Raw genomic sequence first — 22,498 nt, 5'->3', positions numbered from 1 at the left:
ATAAGGCAGCTCGATGGTATAGCTCCCCACAGGTGGAGCTAGGTCTCAGGGCAGCGTATGCAGGGGGAATGCAGGACAGGTGAGACCCAGCTGGGTCAGAGCAATAACGGGAACGGACACAGTAGTCACTTCAGTACCTTTTACTGAAGGAAATTCAGGCACATCCCGGAGCACTGTAGGGTGAAGGGTGCATATCAGGATCCTCCCCAATGAGCGGGTGTAGGGCCTCCTGTGTCTTGCCTCTGCGTGGTAAGTTTCTGACCTGCCTGGAGCTAGGCCTAACTTTGTCTCTGTCCTGCGCTGGCTGACCTTGTGGTAGGGCCTTCTCTTGGAGTTCACGCTCCCAGTATGCGGGGCCTAAGCGTCTCCTGGCTCTGTTACGTATCAGCACCTTAGCAATCCTGGGACTTGTAGTTATCCAGGGATTCCGGTTATGCCTTACTGGGTCATAGAGATCCCGGTAAGCTCGGATCCGGTGTCCGGTAAATGCTTCGGGGTGAGCTGGTTAAGCTCCTCTGCCCCTTATGTACTAACTCGCCACTCGCCTTCGGCCTACTCGGGCCCTCACTAGGCTATACACACTAACGGCAGCTTGCCGCGCTTCACCGATCTTATGGCGCCGGCACACCTTAAGCTCTATCTGGGCTCCCTGAATCTAGCTAGCAGGAGCCTCGTGCTCCACTGCTGAACTATTAACGGAGTTCTCTAGACTAGACTGAGCTCCACTGCAGACTGACCTCTCTTAGGCTTCTCTCCTGCAGGAACTCTTCAGAGGAACTGAACTGCCTAGCTCCACCTTCCCTATTTATATCCCTAACGGGCTCCCTCTGCTGGTCTGAGGTGGAAGGTGGAGATGTGTGAATGTTTATGGGGGCCTCTTGTGGAGGATTCCATCAATACACTCTTCTAGGATCTATAATACCAAGCGCAGCGGGGCGTCACAGATGCTATTGACGACGAGGTTAGGTTGCGCCTTCCTGGACAGAAACGGAGTACTGGAAGCACGTCAACAACTGCATCCTCAACCACAACTCTGCCTCTGACCACAAGTCGTAGTGGCTCTTCAGGTCGCATGGGCTCTAAGCCTTGCATAGCGTGGGCATTTATTCAGATCGATAAGGATGACCCAACTCGTGTTATCTGTAATATTTGTCACCAAAAGCTAAGTAGAGGCCAAAAAATCCATAGTTTGAGTACTTCATGCATGTACCGTCACATGGATATGAAGCATAAGTTACTGTGGGAAGCTCACTGTGCTACAATGCGGCCTAGCAGGCTGGGCCAACCACCGTCTGCCCCATCTTGTGCATCCACGGCCTCTTCATCCTCTGCGACTGGGGGTACAGCAGTCCATGTTTTTGGACGCAGACCTGCCACCTCTTTACCTGCAACAGCCAGCGTGATTGGCAGGTCGTCAGTTCATTGGGAAGTGGAAACACCTGCTGGTGTTCAGCGCTCTCTGACATCGAGAGCACCACCTTTGGATCAAGGCAACCTAACATGTCCGCCTGCATCTTCCTCACAGACCGGCAATTTGCCGGGGACACCCTACTCAACCATGTCAAAGCACAACAGCCAGCCCTTGGTCCGTCAGATGTGGAAAAGTAAAAGACCATTTCCTCCTAGCCATGAGAAAGCTAAGAGGTTGAATTTCACCATCTGAAAGCTGTTGGCTACAGAAATGCTGCCTTTCCGCCTGGAGGACACAGTAGATTTTCGAGACCTTATGTCCGTCGCAGTGCCCCAGTACCAGATGCCCAGTCGGCACTACTTCCCAAAGAAAGGAGTGCCTGCGCTCCACCAGCAGGTCGCACACAACATCACCGCTTCTTTGAAAAACTCTGTGTGTGACAGGGTGCATTTCACCACAGACACTTGAACAAGTAGGCATGGACAGGGGCGTTACATGTTGCTGACTGGGCACTGGGTAACTATGGTGACAGCAGGACAAGGGGCTGCTGTCCAAGTCTTACCGTCCCCACGAGTTGTACGTCAATCCTCTTTATCTCGAAGTTCCTCCACTGCTTCTGCCTCCTCAACCTCCTCTCGGTCCTCCACCTGCACCTGCACCCAAAGCCTGTCTGGTAATGCCACCTGCTTTCTAACTGCGCAGAAGGAATCCTGCACACCTCCTTACTATGCTGGCAGCAGGGCTCAACGGCATCAGTGTTTACTTTGAAATGTCTGGGAAATGTGAGTCACACAGCTGAGGACTTGTGGTCAGCTCTGGAGACCCAGTTTCATGAATGGTTGTCTCCACTTGACCTGCAACCAGGGAAGGCCGTGTGCGACAATGCTGCAAACCTGGGTACGGCCCTTCGCCGGGGCAATGTCACACACGTGCCTTGTATGGCTCACGTGTTGAACCTGGTTGTCCATAAATTTTTAGCCCACTATCCCGGACTAGATGGCCTTCTGCAGAGGGCACGGTCGCTGTGTGCTCACTTCCGCCATTCTCATCCCGCAGCTCAACGACTTACATCTCTACAGAAGTCGTTGGGCCTGCCACCGGCTGAAGTGCGATGTGCCGACACGGTGGAATTCAACTCTGCACATGTTGCAGCGACTGTGGCAGCACCGACAAGCCCTGGTGCAATACGTTCTGACGTATAGCCTGGGCCAACGAGGTCCAGAGGTGGGGCAAATCACGCTGCAGGAGTGGTCTCAGATCAGGGACCTATGAAGTTGACGCCGTGGGGTACCCTGAGCGGGCCGGTAGACGCTGGGGGTTGTAGTCACTGTGGCGGTGACCCGGTCCGTGACCCAGGGCGGTCAATCCAACGGTAATTTGTATATATGGATTTTATAATGTCCGACTACGCCACCTGTGGAGTGCGGCCAAAGGGGCCGCCGCTGCGGAACAGTCCTCTGAAGCTGGTGGTTTTGCAGCAATGGTATTATTACTCACCACAGGAAGAGTGTAGCCTCAGGGCAGTGTGGGTGGATGATTGTGGTTGTAGTGCTGGGAGTCAGTAATGAACACAGAGTCCGTGTGATGCAGTCCCAAGATCTTTACTCACAGTTATTGCAGTCCAGATTACAGGTACCAGAGCAATCTCACCCGTCGTGCTGTGCGTACTCAGTGAGGGGCTCAGTCCACCCCCAGATAGCTCCGGAGTACTTAGCAGTACCCCCTTCTGTGTGTCCTTTCTCTGGCCTTCTCCCTGCACCTCACACCCAGTGACACTTTTATCCGGTAGCCTCGGGCCTTGGCGGGCGACTTGTGTTCCGTCCCCTGGGTCCTATGTGGCTACCTTCTTAGTGAGACTGGTGTGGACTTTTGCCTGCAGTACATGAAATGCTGCAGCCTCCGGTTTCTAGTTGAGCCTTGCTGTTTCTCCTCTAGTTGAGGGACCGGTTCCCCTTATCTGGCCTGACCTCCTGGTAGCAGCGGGAGTACGGGTGGCCTTCTGCACTGCCCGTAGCCCTAGGGTCCCTTCGGTTCCTGGAGCCTTCCTGCTCTCACTCCTCTCTTCTCTCCTTCAGTCCTGGGCCTCCCAGGCTAGGCCCGCCTCCGGAGCAGAGCTCATGCCGAGCCTCTGCTCCTGTCACTTTTCCTCCTCTGACTGGCTTGCTCTTTCTAAGATGGCTTCCTATTTATACTCTCCCTGTCATGTGCTCCCCTAAGCTGCTCCCCTAAGCACCCACTACATAGGACCCTCCCACCAGCTAGGAACCTGGGACTGTGCTCTTCCTTAGGTGCAATCTCGCCCTACCCCCACTGCGGGTATGTGTTGGATGCAGGTGTTAGGGTCCCGAGCCATACGCCTTCCTTACCTGAGGGTGAGATACCACACCTCTGGGTGAGATGCAGTAACTCTGTGGCGACTGAACCCTCAGGGGCGCCATACACCCTTCTGCACAGTTTTGAAATTTCGACGAAGATGTTTAGTGCTGACGACGATGCCATTATCAGCATGACTATTCCGGTGATTTACATGCTGAAGCACACATTAAACAGAATTCAGACTCAGGTGGTGGGACAAGAGGAGGTGGAGGAAGTAGAGGAGGAGTCGTATGCGGAAGGGATAACATCTCCAAGGTCCAGATGGTTGGCAGCACCAAGGCGGCAGGCATGGGAGGGTGGGGGAGAGGGATTAACCAGGGCGCATTGGTAGCAGCCAAACTGTTGAGGAAGGTGCAGGAGCCGAGGAAGAAGTGGAGGATGAACTGGCGATGGGTATGGAAGACTCATCAGATGAGGGAGACCTTGATCACATTTCTGTTGTGCGAGGTTGGGGGGAGAGGGCAGAGGAAGGAAGCATGATTCTTACCTCGCTACCAACACAACAAGGACTTGGTCCTCCTGGATGCGAAAGACACACGAGTACCTTCTTGCTGCACTACCTGCAACATGACCCTCAGATTGTCAGAATTTGAAGTAATCCTAACTACTGGGTTGCCACACTCTTAGATCCCCGGTACAAAAGTAAATTTGCCGAAATAATTCCTGCCATAAAAAGGGATTGACGCATGCAGGAGTATCTGCAGACGCTGTTGCAGAATCTTACATGTGCTTTTCCACAAAACACCAGTGGTGCACGTAGTGAATCTCACAGTTCTAACTTGCCAACGGTGGGACTGTCGAGTCTTCATCACTCAAACCGTAACAGTAACACAGTATCTGCTGGTAACAGCAATTTTGTGGAATCGTTTCACCACTTTTTTAGACCATCCTTTGCAAGGCCACAGGAGACAAGAAGTCTGACACATAGTCAATGCCTAGAGAGGATGGTGCAGGAGTATCTCCAAGTGAACATCGAAGCCATGACAGTGTCACTGGACCATTGCTCATTTTGGTATTCCAATCTGGAAAAATGGCCGGAGCTCGCCATTCACGCCTTGGAGATCTTGTCATGCCCTGCAGCCAGTGTTCTCTCTGAACGTGTGTTCAGCGCTGCTGGTGGTGTGCTGACAGTTAAGCGCACGCGGCTGTCCACTGAGAATGTAGACAGACTCACGTTCATAAAGATGAACAAATCATGGATTTGCAAGGACTTTTCTACCCCTGTGTTATCCTTGGGAGACTAAAAGCTTGAGGATTTGGTAAAATCACCTCACCAACTGTTTTAAGCAACTGTGGGGCAATTGATGCCACTTAACCCTAGAACGCATGACCATAAAAATCTACACTTTCATATACCTGGGGTCTTTTAGGCCAGTGTGCAAATAACATGGAATAACTCAAACTCAAATGACAAACAACTATATACATGAAGAATACCTAGAGTTTCAAAATTCTAACTAAAGTAATCTTGCAGAAAATAGAAAACAATTAACAGGGAGGGCCTGCGAGGCCCCAGGTATGCGTTCTACGGTTAAGTGGTGTCTGTGCCACAATTTTGGGAAAAAATGGAGACTCTTTTTGGAGTCCCCTTGCTGTGTCTTACGTGACGTTGGCATTGTCAATTCCAGGTGGGTTGGGTCACTCCCCCCCCTTTTAACTGTAAGAAACTACATACACTATGGCTTGGGGTAACACAGATGGTTGAGTCTGAAGAGCTGTTTACTCAGAGGTCTGCTCCAAATCTTCAGTGTCTGCTAGTCAGCGTAGAATTTTTAACTGCATCTAGCCTAGGCAATACTTTGGGCATAGTAGCCCAGCTGCGAAGCAAGCTGCACCGCCTGTGTATCTAATAAGAATTTTTAAATGCATCTAGCCTAGGCAGACTGTGGGGACCCCCAACCAAACCCAGACGCTCAGCCCCCCTACCGCCCCCCTTTCCTTGACAATACAATAATGTAACTCTTACAACTGGATGGGTGAGGATCGGTCACAGCTTTATTAACTCTTTATACTCATTCCATTAGAAAGGCATGTTATTTCTAAAATAATTCAGCTTGTTGCAGCATGCCCTGGGTCTCCACTCCGGCAACTTGGCCAACAAGTGTAACTCTCCAACATGTCCTTTCTATTTCCAGGCCACGGAGGATCCTGCGTACTCGTATGCAGGACTCTGACCCCCACCCATCACTCTTAATGCTTGTTCCACTCCGTCCTGGAGTCCTGACAGGAATATGTCCAGTCCAATATCCATTAAGTGAACACCGTCGGGCCGTATGAGGCCTGCTTTATCTCCTTCCAGTTGTCGGTGTCATACCACTACACCGCCTCTGTCTCTTCTAAATTTCCGAATATTTATTACCCGCCTTGTCCGTTCGATGGCCGTGATGTCTCGCGCAGCTTGCCATACCACGCTATCGGCACAATCTCTGACCATACTATAGCTAGTTTTGTGAAAAATTCTCTGAAGCGCTCAGTGTCTAGTTTCATTATTGCCATTAGTTATGCGCTCTTGTGATGACCTAGGTTGTTTCCCCCGGCGTGTATAACTAAGATGACCGGACATCTTGCCTCTCTCCCTACCTTGATTACCTCCATTAGTACCTGTGGCCTTAGCAGGCCTCTAATACCTCTCCAGTTGAAATATGTGTTTTGAAACTCTAATTTCCTCCCACCTGGGCGGACTTTCGCCCTTTTTTCTGCCCAATATATATACGAGTGACCTATCACCCACACTGTTGGCATAGCGTCACCTGTAAAAGAAACAAACCACGTTAGGATAACAAGTCCGGTCTTATGTATCTTGCCAAACACGTGGATGTAGCGTCGGCGTCCCTGCCTCCTGCTAGGCAGGGACGCTGTTCCCCTCACCTCTCCGCTCCGAGCCCGGCGTCTTCCTCCCGCTCTGCTGGCAGCACGCGCTCCTTCCCGGCCACGGTGCTTAGGGCGCGCGCGCGCTCCCCCCCTCTTAAAGGGGTCGCGCGCGTCGCCCTAAGGAGTCCCCGGCCAATGGCCGGAGGACTTCACCATATATAAGGCACCTCCTCCAAAATGGAGGTGCCCGAGCAATGTTGTTGCACTGTTCACTACTCTGCTTCAGCCCTCAGGTCCCGTTTCCAGTTACCTGCCAGTTACCTGCCAGTTTGCTGTCTGATTCCTGCCTGTTATCTGCTTACCTGCTTGCTAGCCTGAGGTCTGACGGTCTGCCTTCCGACACCTGTCAGTCTGTCTATGGACCAGCTTGCCCGCTCACCTGGGAGCGCTCACCTGCTACCTGTCTGCTAGCCTACCTGGAGGCTCCGCCATCACGTGCTGTGACCACCTGCCAGTCCAGAGACTCTTGCCCGCTCACCTGGGAGTGCTCATCTGCTACCGGCCTGTTAGCCTACCTGGAGGCTCCGCCGTCACGTGCTGTGACCACCTGCCAGTCCAGAGACTCTTGCCCGCTCACCTGGGAGCGCTCATCTGCTACCTGCCTGTTAGCCTACCTGGAGGCTCCGCCGTCACATGCTGTGACCACCTGCTTATCCAGAGACTCTCGCCTGCTCACCTGGGAGCACACATCTCCCATCTGCCTGCTAGCCTACCTGGAGGCTCAGCCGTCACAGGACGTACCTACCCTTTACCCAGAGACTGTCCCGGTCACTTCCCGTGACCTCCTGCCCGTTTACCCAGAGACTGTCCCGGTCACCTGCTGTGACTACCTGCCTGTCTTCCCTGTTCGCCACCCGCTTCCTTACAAGGACCGCCCCCTTGTATAAGTTGCTCAGAGGTTCCGCCTCCCAGACCTGTAACAGTTTGCTCGGGCCATGGAACCCGGTGGCACCCAAGCTCCCTCGCTCTCGGACCTATGTCATGAACTGTCCCGTCAGAGGTCCCAACAGGAGTCCATCCTGAGTCACCTGCGGAATGTCAACTCCCGCCTGGACACACTGACTGCTCCACCAGCAACCACCGCTAGTGTCATGACTCGCAACCCGGCAGCGTCGCTGCCCACCAACACCATGGTATCCTGTCCTGGACCCCGGCTTTCCGCACCTCCTCGCTTCGGAGGTGACTCCGCCCAAGCTCGGGGCTTCATAAACCAGTGCACCCTGCACTTTGAACTCTTGTCCCACCAGTTTATCTCCGACCGGTCCAAAGTGGCCTTTATCATGTCCCACCTCACGGGGCAGGCTCTGGCTTGGCTAAATCCTCTATGGGAGAGAGGAGACCCCCTGGTGGCCGACTTGTCAGCCTTTCTCACGGCTTTCCGGAAAGTCTTCGATGAACCCGGACGGAAGACCTCATCCGCTTCGTCTCTGCTACGCCTCCGTCAGGGAAGTCTCACCGTGGGCCAATATGCCATACGGTTCCGTACCCTTGCCTCGGAGCTGGCCTGGGATAACGACGCTCTGGTATCTGTCTTCTGGGAGGGTCTTTCCGGCCGTATTAAAGATGAACTCGCCGGTCGGGACGTTCCTACCACTCTCGACGACTTAATAACTCTTGCCGGATTGACCTACGGTTCCAGGAGCGCGCCAAAGAGGTCACCCGTGAGAGGAGGTTTCCACGTCTAGCTCCTACCTTCCAGAAACCCGTCACTCCCTCCGTTACTCCCCAGGCACACTCTCCTGAGCCTATGCAGGTCGACCAGACCAAGATGGTCAAAACCCGTCAAGACTTACGCCGTGCCGAGGGGAGCTGCTTCTACTGTGGCAGTAAGGAGCACCGGATCCGTACCTGCCCGGAAAGGTCGGGAAACGCCTGTGTCTAGGATCGCTCAGAGAGGTCGTCCTAGACAAGAATAAACCCTCTCCATCTCTGCTGCTGTCAGTCTCAATCATCTGCGGGGAGAACCGTTATTTCGAACTAGCCCAACTTGACTCTGGAGCAGCTGGGAATCTTATTTCACTGTCCCTGGTAGAAAAATATCGCATTCCCACCAAACCTCTGGCTGTACCCTTATCTGTCGCTGCCGTGGATGGGGGCCTCTTACCACGTTCCATCCAACTCATCACCGAATCCATTACTCTGCAGGTGGGAATGCTGCATTCTGAGAGCATCTCCTTTCATATTCTGCCTGGACTCTCTCACGCCCTCTTACTAGGCCTACCTTGACTCCAGAAACATGCACCCGTGCTAGACTGGCAGACCGGAGAAGTCCTTCGCTGGGGACAGGACTGCCATAAGACTTGTTTGGTCCCCGTTCATCCCGTCCGTCCTTCTCCTACCCCAACTAATCTACCTGAACTTCCGATTCCTTATTGGTCATATGCTGATGTCTTTAATAAAAAGGAGGCAGAGACATTACCCCCTCATAGACCATACGACTGTCCTATCGACCTGTTACCCGGTACTACTCCTCCCCGTGGGCGTATTTACCCATTGTCCGCTGCTGAGACCCGGTCTATGTCCGAATATATTGAGGAGAATCTGGCCCGGGGATTTATCCGGAAATCTACCTCCCCGGTGGGAGCAGGCTTCTTTTTCGTAAAAAAGAAGGACGGCTCTCTCCGTCCCTGTATAGACTATAGAGGCCTTAACCAGATCACGGTGAAGAATAAGTACCCCCTTCCGCTCATTCCAGAATTATTTGATCATCTGAGGGGGGCTGGAATCTTCACCAAACTGGACCTCCGTGGGGTGTACAACCTGGTCCGTATCCGTCAGGGGGATGAATGGAAGACTGCATTCAACACCCGGGGCGGCCACTATGAATATCTGGTAATGCCCTTTGGTCTTTGTAACGCTCCCACCGTCTTTCAAGAGTTGGTCAATGACATCTTCCGGGACCTTCTCTACTCCTGCGTAGTGGTGTACCTGGACGACATCTTGGACTTCTCTCCGGATCTCCAGACTCACCGGAGGGATGTTCGTCAGGTCCTGCTCAGGCTCAGGCAGAACCACCTCTTCGCTAAATATGAGAAGTGCCTCTTTAAGCAGACCTCGCTTCCGTTTTTGGGCTACATAATTTCTCAGACCGGCCTACGAATGGATCCTGAGAAACTGTCTGCCATCGAGAAGTGGCCTCGACCGGAGGGGTTGAAGGCTATTCAGCGGTTCCTGGGCTTCACTAACTACTACCGTCTCTTCATACCGCACTTCTCTTCCCGGACTGCCCCAATTTCCGCGCTCACCCGTAAGGGCACTAATCCCAGAGAGTGGCCGCCCGAAGCAGAGGAGGCCTTTCTTTCCTTAAAACAGGCCTTCTCTTCCGCCCCGGTGCTGCATCGCCCGGACGGCAACAAGCAGTTCTTCCTGGAAGTTGATGCCTCCTCCTCTGGAGCCGGAGCGGTACTTAGCCAAAAATCATCTTCTGGGAGAATGCCAACTTGTGGCTTCTTCTCCAAACTCTTCTCCTCTTCTGAGCGCAACTATTCCATAGGAGACCGAGAGTTATTTCACCATCAAGCTGGCATTGGAGGAGTGGCGTTACCTGCTCGAGGGGGCTCTTCACCCGGTAATAATTTACACTGACCACAAGAACTTGGCTTACCTCCAGCATGCCCAGAGACTTAACCCGCGCCAAGCCCGGTGGTCCTTGTTTTTTGCTCGCTTTGATTTTGTTCTTCATTTTCGCCCGGCTGACAAAAACATCAAAGCGGACGCCTTGTCCAGATCCTTTCTGGTGTCTGATCTCGAGGAAGAACCTAAACATATCATCGATCCCGCCAGAGTAATGCAGGTGGCTCCCGTGAGTCTAAATCGTCTCCCTCCCGGTAAGACGTTCGTATCGGTACCTGATCGGGAGAAGATCCTACACTGGGGTCACTCGTCTAAACTAGCTGGCCACGCCGGTCAGAAAAAGACCCTCCAGCTTATTACCCGGCACTACTGGTGGCCTACCCTGCACAAGGACGTAATAGACTTTGTTTCTGCCTGTGTGTCCTGCGCCCGCAACAAGGTTCCGAGACACCTGCCAGCCGGTCGCCTCCTTCCTCTGTCAGTACCTGCTGCCCCCTGGCAGCATATAGCTATGGACTTCATAACCGATCTCCCCGTCTCTGCCGGTTGTACGGTCATTTGGGTGGTCGCTGACCGCTTTTCCAAGATGGCTCATTTCGTTCCCCTGCCAGGCCTCCCGTCTGCACCCGAGCTGGCTAAAGACTTTATCCACCACATCTTCCGCCTTCATGGCCTGCCCCTCCACATCGTGTCGGATCGTAGGGTACAGTTCACCTCACGCTTCTGGAGAGCCACTTGTAAACTGCTAGACGTCACCCTGGACTTCTCCTCCGCTTACCACCCTCAGTCTAATGGCCAAGTGGAGCGGATCAATCAGATCCTGACCAGTTACCTCCGGCACTTTGTTAATGCCCACCATTCTGACTGGGTGGATCTCCTGCCATGGGCCGAATTCTCTTACAACAATCACGAGAGCGAATCTTCCTCCAAATCCCCGTTTTTTGTAGTCTTCGGTCAGCATCCTCGGATCCCATTTCCCGTCTCCACCTCGGTGGATAATCCGGCTGCGGAATCTCTTGTTAACAAATTTTCCTCCATGTGGGAGAGTACCCGGTCCGCACTCCTTCTATCATCCGAGCGTATGAAAAGACACGCTGACAAAAAACGTCTGGATCCTCCTCAATTCCGTCCTGGGGATAAAGTCTGGCTCTCGTCCAAGTATGTCCGGCTCAAGATTCCTTCCTATAAGTTAGGGCCTCGGTTCATCGGTCCTCTGGAGGTCATCAGTCAGATCAACCCGGTGGCCTATAAATTGAAACTCCCGGCCAACTTGCGGATCCCTAACTCCTTCCATGTATCTCTCCTCAAACCCGTGGTACTTAACTCTTTTTCCAAGTCTACAGGTACGCCCCCTGCTCCGGTTTCCGCTGAAAACGAGTTTGAGGTAGAGAACATTCTGGCCACCAAAAGGGTAAGAGGAAAGACCCTTTTTCTAGTAGATTGGAAGGGGTTTGGTCCTGAGGAGAGAACGTGGGAGCCCCGGGAGAACATCCATGCCCCTCTCATCCTTGCTAAATTTCTGTCTGGCCTAAAAAAGGGGGGGCCTAAAGGGGGGGGTACTGTAGCGTCGGCGTCCCTGCCTCCTACTAGGCAGGGACGCTGTTCCCCTCACCTCTCCGCTCCGAGCCCGGCGTCTTCCTCCCGCTCTGCTGGCAGCACACTCTCCTTCCCGGCCACGGTGCTTAGGGCGCGCGCGCGCGCGCTCCCCCCCTCTTAAAGGGGTCGTGCGCGTCGTCCTAAGGAGTCCCCGGCCAATGGCCGGAGGACTTCACCATATATAAGGCACCTCCTCCAAAATGGGGGTGCCCGAGCAATGTTGTTGCACTGTTCACTACTCTGCTTCAGCCCTCAGGTCCCGTTTCCAGTTACCTGCCAGTTTCCTGCCAGTTTCCTGCCAGTTTGCTGTCTGATTCCTGCCTGTTATCCGCTTACCTGCTTGCTAGCCTGAGGTCCGACGGTCTGCCTTCCGACACCTGTCAGTCTGTCTATGGACCAGCTTGCCCGCTCACCTAGGAGCGCTCACCTGCTACCTGTCTGCTAGCCTACCTGGAGGCTCCGCCGTCATGTGCTGTGACCACCTGCCAGTCCAGAGACTCTTGCCCGCTCACCTGGGAGCGTTCATCTGCTACCGGCCTGTTAGCCTACCTGGAGTCTCCGCCGTCACGTGCTGTGACCATGTGCCAGTCCAGAGACTCTTGCCCGCTCACCTGGGAGCTCTCATCTGCTACCTGCCTGTTAGTGTACCTGGAGGCTCCGCCGTCACATGCTGTGACCACCTGCCTGTCCAGAGACTCTTGCCCGCTCACCTGGGAGCGTTCATCTGCTACCGGCCTGTTAGCCTACCTGGAGGCTCCGCCGTCACGTGCTGTGACCACCTGCCAGTCCAGAGACTCTTGCCCGCTCACCTGGGAGCGCTCACCTGCTACCTGCCTGTTAGCCTACCTGGAGGCTCCGCCGTCACATGCTGTGACCACCTGCTTATCCAGAGACTCTTGCCCGCTCACCTGGGAGCGCTCATCTGCTACCTGCCTGTTAGCATACCCGGAGGCTCCGCCGTCACATGCTGTGACCACCTGCTTATCCAGAGACTCTCGCCTGCTCACCTGGGAGCACACATCTGCCATCTGCCTGCTAGCCTACCTGGAGGCTCAGCCGTCACAGGACGTACCTACCCTTTACCCAGAGACTGTCCCGGTCACTTGCCGTGACCTCCTGCCCGTTCACCCAGAGACTGCCCCGGTCACTTGCTGTGACCTCCTGCCCGTTTACCCAGAGACTGTCCCGGTCACTTGCCGTGACCTCCTGCCCGTTTACCCAGAGACTGTCCCGGTCACCTGCTGTGACTACCTGCCTGTCTTCCCTGATCGCCACCCGCTTCCTTACAAGGACCGCTCCCTTGTATAAGTTGCTCAGAGGTTCCGCCTCCCAGACCCATTACAGTGGATCGCCATCTCCCTATCCTCTGAACTTCCGTTTCTGACAGTCCTGCTCTTGCTGCTTCCGTGGCCGCAGCTATGCGGAATGAGTGTGTCCCGTAATCTTTGGGGTGGTTCCCTGCCGATGTTATGCATTTATTAAATATAGCTTGGAACAGGTATCTTGATAATGGCGTTCCATCAATGTGTGATAGGAAGAAATTACTTTGTGATCTGATGGTTAGATATGTTTTTACTATTGTTACCCGACTCAGTGTACCGTTTGTGGGTTGTAGAAGTACCCAAGTACCCCTGCGCGCTGGAACCGTTTTCGATTGGTGTATGCGTAGACGTATTGCATTATTGGCTATGACTACGTCCTGGTGTAATAAGCCTCCACTGGTGGTAATTTTGGATTGAGGGACTAATTCACTTATACATAGCGCCCCCAAGAAGGCGATCACAAATGCAGTAGACATTAGTGTTGCTTCAAATTGTGAGTGTCATGTTAATGGTGTTAGGGATAAGATGTGAGAAATCAGTTTTAGTGACACGGGACGGGACGTCTACATTCCTGACTTGGCTGACCCCTTTTCCACCCTTTTATGGATTGTCTGATGATGAATCTTTGTCACATCTCCCCAATTCAGTAGTTGGAAGTGAAATGCTACTCCGGTCAGACACCGCTGCGCTGACGCCCCTGATATGCCCCTCATCATTAGCTGGTGGAGAAATTCTATGGTGACTTGTGATCTGGCTTGTTCACATTGGTCAACCCGTCTGCCTGCTACTAGTCGTGTCCAATCTTCCCATGCCTTACCGTATGCTTGCCATGTCGACAGGGCAACTGACGCTCTGATTAATGGCATCAACTATTCGCCACTAGATCCCATAGGGAGGGTGGGCAACTGTTGCCCGATGGGTGGGCGTTGTGGAAGAGCTCTGTGAAAATCTGCCAATTGAATTGTGATAAAGCGTTAGCAGCAGCTTTATACCCCTCAGCATAGTGGCTAGCGTGGACCCATACATTGTGTTTTAGGCACAGGAATGCTAGCCTGCGTAGTAGGCCTAGCACTGGGAGAGATGATGATGCCATCTTATTAATGCAGTGCGCTAGGCTGGTGTTTTATGTTATGAAGCGTATATTTTTGTTAGCCAGGCGCGCGCCCCATATTTCTATTGCTACCACTATTGGGAAAAATTATTTTCAGGGCTAGATGCAGCTAAAAATTATTATTAATTTCAAAGCTGATGGAGCTTGGTCTAGATGGCCTAATACAATGAGTCCCACACACCGCTAGAAGCCCAAATATTTTTTCAGAGCTAGATGCAGATAAAAATTATATTCAGTTTGCAACCTGATGGAGGTCAGTATAGATGGACTAATAGAATGATGCTATGCCCAAAAGATTTTACTTCACTAGGTGCAGTAAAAAAATTATTATTCTATACACAGGTGGTATATCTTGCAACACAGATAGGCTACTCCACTGACTAACACACTCTGCAATAGGCCAAAAAGGATTAGCTTTGCTAGATTCAGCCAAATGCTGTGAAAAAAACTTGCACAGCACTGGCACAGACCTGCCTGGCAAAAACTGATAGGAACTGATGTAACCTAGTCCTGAAAAGGACTGCAATTACAATTAGTCTTTACTCCCACAACCTATCTATTTAAGAGCACAGACCTGCCTGATAAAAGTCGTAGGAAATGCTGTAACCTAGTCCTTAAAAGGACTGCAATCACAACTATTCCCTACTCCCAAGCTATCTGTATATTTGTGCGAAAATTGGCTTGAAATTAACAAGGTATAGCGCACACAGCAACAGCGGTGCCGTCTAACACGCAGCTGCAGCAGTGAGAAAATGGTGGCGACGGGGAAAATGGCTGGGTCTTATAGGGCAAGGACATGTGACATACACTGCCAATGACACATGCCCTTGCTTGTGTGAAAAAAAGCACTTCGCTCCGTGTGTGCGCTGCTGATAGGCTGACAGATTGCACCTCCCCACTGTAAATGCGGGAAAGAGAAAAAAAAATGGAGATCTTCATTGTTCCTGCAGAGATCCATCCCCTGCCCCTCCCCCCACCCCACTGTACACTCAAACTGCGTATTAACATTAATTTTCATCATTACTGAGAAAAAATCCAGTTATGATTTTGGTGCACGAACAGTTATCGAACATAACCTCGAACAGCCGAATTTTTCTCAAATCGTTCGTGTTCGCCGAACGGCTCGAACACCGCCCAAAACAGCTCGAATTTGAGATTGGCGAACAGTTCGAGTAGAACAATGCTCATCTCTAGTGAGGAGGAGTATGCGGTCGAGAATCACGGTTACTAAAACTTGACCGTGTGGAAGAGAGACCGGAGCTGGTGGTGCCCAGGTAACTAAGTATTATCTGCTATCCAATTAATAACCTGTTCACACTGATCAGTTCGCAATACTGGTGTTGTTCTGTGCTTCCCTAGTAATTCGGTCAAGAAGTGGGAGCGAGAAGATGTGGCTATTGGTTGTGGCACATTTTCACCTTGGCCACGACCCCGTCCTCTGCACGAACCATCACCAGAACGTCCACTTCCACGTCCCTTGCCACGCGGCTTGCCCATTGTAAATGAAGTAAAATAGCTTACACTCGCACTATCAATGGAAAAAGGGTAATAAAGAGTAGATTAGAACCATGGAAGAGGAAAACCACAGTTCTATTTCTCTGGCCTACACCAGACTCTTTTAAACAGATATATTGGTGTCTGAACAGACACAGACACACTCAATTTTTTATTTTTTTTGGGGGGGGGAGGGGGGATACCAAAAGGTTAATAAGACGGGTATTTGTACAGTCTGACTGAGGGAGAAAAAAATTACAGGATTTAGATGAAAAAAAAAAGGATTTTTCCTGGCCCCTGAGACCTGGGGCTAAGTCCAGCAATTTGACCAGCAGGAGCAGCACACAGGACTGTAATGCAGCGTTTGCTGGTATAACCACTGCGTCTCCTATACAGCCTGCCTGCCTGATCTCTGGGATGGATATTAGTCCTGAGAAGGACTGTTCGTTTGATCTGGCAGCCTTTACAGACCCTACACTAACTATTTCGCACTATATATCTCTCCCTATCTCAGCAGCGCTGTCCCTACACTGTCTGATCCGGAGCGACTGTGTCCAAGATGGCGGCGCCCGGTTTTAAATACTCGAGGTGACGCTGTGCGGCCAGCCAATCAATGTAATGCCCACAACCAACATGGCTGCGGCATTAGTGACTGGCTGGCAATCCCTGCATGTTCATTGGCTCTGTAAAGAGCGGCAAACATGTAGGGAGGGGACCCGAGCTCCCGCCCGAGTAACCCGGAAATGCTCGGCGCTCGCTCATCATCGTGAGTACTGTGATGCTCGGGCGAGTACCGAGCAGTCTCCAGCATGCTCGCTAAACACTAATACTTATTTATAATAAAATCGATTTCATGTACAAAAAGAAATCTGTAAAATGTCAGGGACCCACATGGGGAAAGATATATCAATGAATAGAAGAATAAATGGAATGCATATAAATGGTACAATACCTCCATCTACTGGTACAATACTGAAATTACTTCAAACAAAAATGAAGCGGAAAAAGTCTATAGGAAAATTCATATCTGTATTGCATAAAAATTGCTGTTAAAGTGCAAAATGAATGACTATATAAATACTGATTAGATCAATGCTGACATCCAAGTGTCAAGACATGTATCCACTCCAAATACAACCACACACAGTGGGTACTGAAAGTATTCAGACTCCTTTACATTTTTCACTCTTTTTTTCATTGCAGCCATTTGGTAAATTCTAAAAAGTTCATTTTTTTTCTCATTAAAGTACACTCTGCGCCCCATCTTAAAGGAAAAAAAAACAAATGTAGGAATTTTTGCAAACTTATTAAAAAAGAAAAACTGAAATATCACATGGTCATAAGTATTCAGACCCTTTGCTCAGACACTCATATTTTAGTCACATGCTGTCCATTTCCTTGTGATCCTCCTTGAGATTGTTGTTTTTTATTTTTGATTTTTTTACAGGTGACATGGGCATCAGGGATTAGACGTTAAGGTGAGTATTATGTTTTTTTATTTTTTACAGGGGACAAGGGCATTGGGGACTAGGCGTAGGCGAATATAATGTGTTTTTTATTTTTGTTTGAATATTTATTTATAAGTTTTAACTTTTTTTTTACTTGGAGCTTCTTTAAGCACCCAGTGCAGGCGAACAGTGCAAGCTGTAGCCCTGATTCCCTGGCGTGGGTTCAGTGATAAAACACGCCTCCCCCCCCATTCATCATACAGCACCACTATCCTAGTCAAATACCTCCTTAGTGGAAACTCGATCATTTACCAAACTTTGGCTGAATTTTGTCTATTTTGAGGAAAATGCTCAGGAATCCGAACATGAATGTGAATGTGCAATGTTCCTACCGACTTTGAGATTGGAGAACATTTTCCAAACATGTTAGAGGCAGAGACAGAGAATTCAGGGATGTGTCACTTGTCTGTGCTGTTGTTTATAAACTGTGAAATATTTATCACTAAGAGATTAACATTGCCAGACTACACGATTCCATCAGCGCCCCCTCCTGTGATAAGCAGCTCACTGCCAATGGCTTTTGTACACAGAGAGCCTGGTGTGGGCAGGGTCAGCTGTGATGTAGGCAAAGACAGCTGTGATGTGGGCGGGGTCAGCTGTGGTGTGGGTGGGGGTCAGCTGTGGTGTGGGTGGGGATCAGCTGTGGTGTGGGTGAGGGTCAACTGTGGTGTGGGTGGGGATCAGCTGTGGTGTGGGTGGGGGTCAGCTGTGGTGTGGGTGGAGGTCAGCTGTGGTGTGGGTGGGATTAGCTATGGTATGGGTGAAGTAAGCTGTGGTGTGGGTGGGGTCAGCCGTGGTGTGGGCAGGGGTAGCTGTGGTGTGGGTGGGATTAGCTGTGCTTTGGGGGGGGGTCATCCATAGTGTGGGTGAAGTAAGCTGTGGTGTGGGCGGGGTAAGCCGTGATGTGGGTGACGCGCCCAGGGGATGGGGACGACTCGGTACCTGGGCCTTTGCCTGGCCTTGGGGATGTCGCTGTGGTCGGCTCCCGGGCCCGTACCCTGGGGTCACTCTTTAAAAAGGGGAAAATTATATGGAAGTTCGTGACGCCACCTGTGGTATCTGGTGAGAGTCACCAGCACTGCGGCAGCCCGCTGAGGCCGGTGATAAGGCAGCTCGATGGTATAGCTCCCCACAGGTGGAGCTAGGCCTCAGGGCAGCGTATGAAGGGGGGATGCAGGACAGGCGAGACCCAGTTGGGTCTACGGAAGATAGGCAAACACACAGTTCACTTCAGTACCTTTTACTGATGGAAATTCAGGCACATTCCGGAGTACTGTAGGGTGAAGGGTGCATATCAGGATCCTCCCCAATGAGCGGGTGTAGGGCCTCCTGTTTCTTGCCTTTGCGTAGTAAGTTTCTGACCTGCCTGGAGCTAGGCCTAACTTTGTCTCTGTCCTGCACTGACTGACTTTGTGGTAGGGCCTTTTCTTGGAATACACGCTCCCATCTTATGGGGCCTGTGTGTCTCCTGGCTCTGTTATGTATCAGCTCTTGGGTGATCCTGGGACATGTAGTTCTCCAGGGGTTCCGGTTGTCTCTGCTGGATATAGAGAATCCTTGCAGATGCGGACCCGGTGTCCGGTATATGGTTCGGGGTGAGCTGGTTAAGCTCCTCTGCCCCCTATGTTACTCACTTTTCCACTCGCCTTCGGCCATGCTCGGGCCCTCACTAGGCTACACACACTAAAGGCAGCTTGCCGCGCTTCACCGCTCTTATGGCATCGGCACGCCTTGGGCTCACTAACCTGAGCTAGGTGAGTCTGGACTGGGCTTCAGGACTGCTGGAGGCCTAGACTGCCTCGACAGCAACTTGTGTGATGCTCTGCACACTCAACTCCTCACTCTCTGTGGGCTCCAGTCTAACTAACTGCCTAGCTCCACCTTCCCTACTTATATCCCTAACGGGCTCCCTCTGGTGGTCTGAGGTGAAAGGTGGAGGTGTGTGAATGTTTATGAGGGCCTCTTGTGGAGGAATCCGTTCATGCACCTCTCTAGGATCTGTGGTACCAAGCTCAGCTGGGCGCCACATGGGCAGGGGTAGCTGTGGTTTGGGCTGGGTCAGCCGTGGTGTGGGTGAAGTCAGCTGTGGTGTGGGTGGGGTAGCTGTGATGTGGGTGGGATTAGCTGTGGTGTGGGCGGGGTCAGCTAGGATGTTTCACCAATAATATGTCCACCCCTGTAGGGGGCCTCCCCATCCTCTACTTTCCAGTCACCGACGTGATCTTCACTGGGGCCATCTGACTTCTTCTGGGACCCAAGAACTTTGGAGTCTCCTTCATTGACTAAGTCATGATGTGATAATGTCAGCACATGAGGAGGTGAACAATCATCATCCTCCATCCAGTGATTACTTCTTATATTACAGCTCAGTGTCGGCGTCCGGATGGTGAGGGGGTGATCCCAGGAGAGAAGGAATTTTATGATCAGGGTGAAAATGTAGAAGTGAGATGTAAGGATGGATATCGTCTGTTATCAGCAGACACGTGGACCCAGTGTATAAATCCCCGGACATATAATGAGTGGGATCGTTCCCCGCAGTGTATCGGTGAGTAGTGTAAGAAATAACTCCAATGTATATACAAAGTATCTGCCCCAACCACCCGTATACATCATTACATACAGTGGGGAAAATAAGTATTTGATACACAATTTTGCAGTTTTCCCACCTACACAGAATGGAGAGGTCTGTAATTTTTATCGTAGGTCACTTCACCTGTGAGACACAGAATCTAAAAATAATAATGAGAAAATCACATTGTATGATTGTTACATAATTAATTTGCATTTTATTACATGAAAAAAGTCTCTTATCACCTACCAACCAGCAAGAATTCTGGATCTCACAGACCTGTTAGTTTTTCCTTAAGAAGCCCTCCTACTCTGCACTCATTACCTGTATTAATTGCACCTGTTTGAACTCATTACCTGTATAAAATACACCTGTCCACACACTCAATCACACTCCAACCTCTCCACCATGGCCAAGACCAAAGAGCTGTCTAAAGACACCAGGCAAAAAATTATGGACCTGCACAAGGCTGGGATGGGCTACAGGACAATAGGCAGCAGCTTGGTGAGAAGGCAACAAGTGTTAGCACAATTATTAGAAAATTGAGGAAACACAAGATGACTGTCAATCTTCCTCAGTCTGGGGCTCCATGCAGGATCTCGCCTCGTGGGGTAAGACGGATTCTGAGAAATGTCAGGAATCAGCCCAAAACTACAAGGGAGGACCTGGTCAATGGCCTGAAGAGAGCTGGGACCACAGTCTCAAACATTACCATTAGTTAGACACTACACCATCATGGATTAAAATCCTGCAGGGCACACAAGGTACCCCCACCTTCTCCAGCACATGTCCAGACCCGTTTGAAGTTCGCCAATGACCATCTAGATGATCTAGCGTGGGAGATGGTTATGTGATCAGATGAGACCAAAATAGAACTTTTTGATATAAACTCCATTCGCCATGTTAGGAGGAAGAAGGATGAGTACAACCCCAAGAACACCATCCCAACCATGAAGCATGGTGGGAAAAACATCATACTTTGGGGTGGTTTTCTGCACCGTATTGAACGGAGGATGGATGGGGTCATGTATATCAAGATTTTGGCCAACAACCTCCTTCCCTCAATAAGAGCATTGAACATGGATCGTGGCAGGGTCTTCCGCCATTATAATGACCAGAAACACAGTCAGGGCAACTAAGGAGTGGCTCCATAAGAAGCATTTCAAGTTCCTGGAGTGGCCTAGCCAGTCTCCAGACCTGAACCCAATAGGAAATCTTTGGAGGGAGATGAAACTCAATGTTGCCCAGCGAAAGCCCCAAAACCTGAAAGATCTGGAGAAAATCTGTATGGAGGAGGGGGCCAAAATCCCTGCTGCAGTGTGCGCAAACCTGGTCAAAAACTCCAGGAAACGTCTGACCTCTGTAATTTTAACAAAGGTTTCTGCACCAAATATTAAGTTCTGTTTTTCTATTGTATCAAATACTTATTTCATGCAATAAAATGCAAATTAATTGTGTAACAATCATACAGTGGGATTTTCTGGATTTTCTTTTTAGATTCTGTCTCTCACAGGTGAAGTGACCTACGATAAAAATTACAGACCTCTCCATTCTTTGTAGGTGGGAAAACTTGTAAAATCGGCAGAGAATCAAATACTTATTTTCCCCACTGTATATCATCATAATAAATTACCTCGACCTGTGGACAATCATCATCTTCCATCCAGTGATTATACTTCTTATATTGCAGCTCAGTGTCGGCGTCCGGATGGGGAGGGGGTGATCCCGGCAGAGAAGGAGTTTTATGATCAGGGTGAAAATGTAGAAGTGAGATGTAAGGATGGATATTGACGCGCCCCTGGGCCTGCTGTGTCGTGCGGCATCGCGCGCACGGGGCTTACCCGGAGCCGGATCAGATGGGGGTAGTAGTCTCGTGGCGGTGACCCGGTCCGTGCCCAGGGAGTCAAACTGGACGGCAGTATATTTAACAGTAGATGTTGTACGACTACGCCACCCGTTGAATGCAGCTATGGGGCTGCCGCTGCAGGACAGTCCGCTGAGGCCGGTGGTATTATTGTGCAGCGTAGATGGTATAACCCCCAACGGGAGGGGTATGGCCTCAGGGCAGCAGATGTGGATGATGGAGGTAGTGATAGTGCAGCAAGGAGACTCAGAAACGTATGATGCAGTTTCAGGGTGTTTACTCACAGATGTTGCTTTAGTCACTTCGGCCGGGAGTGACCACCCGAGCCGTACTGCGTTCACCAGGTGCGGGACTCGGCTAACCCCCAGGCAGTTCCGGAGCGTGGTCCTGAGCTCCCTTCTCTCTCTCTCTCTCTGCTGGCCGTTCCCACCAGGGATCCACCTTTGTCCGGCTCCCTCGGGCCTCTTGGTGGTAAAACCTTCTCTGGCTTTCCTGACCCTATTCATGGTGTGCCTTTCTGGTGGATGTGGTGAGGGTCGTGGCAAAGCTTGACCACGACCTCCGGTTCCTGGCTGAGGATCATTAGCCTCCACCAGTTTGGGTCCCGGTACCCGTTTCCGCCAACCCTTCACCCTTTTGGCTTAATTCTGGGATCTCAGGGTTCCCTCTTGTCCTGCGTTTCTGGGCCTCTCTTCCTCCTCTTCTCCACTACAGGCCTGGCCCTGGAGCTGGGCCCAGCCGGAGCCACAGCTCCCTGTCAGCCCTCCTGGCTGAGCTCCTCTGCTCTGCTTCTCCTCAGACTG

At 51.2% G+C, this 22,498-nt stretch overlaps 2 protein-coding genes across 2 annotated transcripts in view; both read left to right on the top strand.

The window, feature by feature from the left end:
* Positions 1–21,622, top strand: part of LOC141153960 (complement factor H-related protein 1-like) — a 55,188-nt gene extending 33,566 nt beyond the window's left edge. The window contains exons 3-4 of the mRNA XM_073639319.1: positions 19,628–19,807; positions 21,522–21,622. Of these exons, the coding sequence (XP_073495420.1) occupies positions 19,628–19,807; positions 21,522–21,622 (281 nt within the window). The remainder of the gene's footprint in view (positions 1–19,627; positions 19,808–21,521) is intronic.
* A 143-nt stretch (positions 21,623–21,765) lies between these two features.
* Positions 21,766–22,498, top strand: part of LOC141153895 (C4b-binding protein alpha chain-like) — a 94,725-nt gene continuing 93,992 nt past the window's right edge. Inside the window, exon 1 of the mRNA XM_073639187.1 lies at positions 21,766–21,770. Coding sequence (XP_073495288.1) covers positions 21,766–21,770 — 5 coding nt within the window. The remainder of the gene's footprint in view (positions 21,771–22,498) is intronic.

Source organism: Phyllobates terribilis, unplaced genomic scaffold (genome assembly GCF_046119375.1).
Source record: "Phyllobates terribilis strain yellow unplaced genomic scaffold, ASM4611937v1 Scaffold_1__5_contigs__length_1240528914, whole genome shotgun sequence".
Classification (NCBI taxonomy): Eukaryota; Metazoa; Chordata; class Amphibia; order Anura; family Dendrobatidae; genus Phyllobates; species Phyllobates terribilis.
The sequence above is the reverse complement of the archived record's forward strand: the minus strand, read 5'-3'. Positions and strand labels throughout refer to the sequence as shown.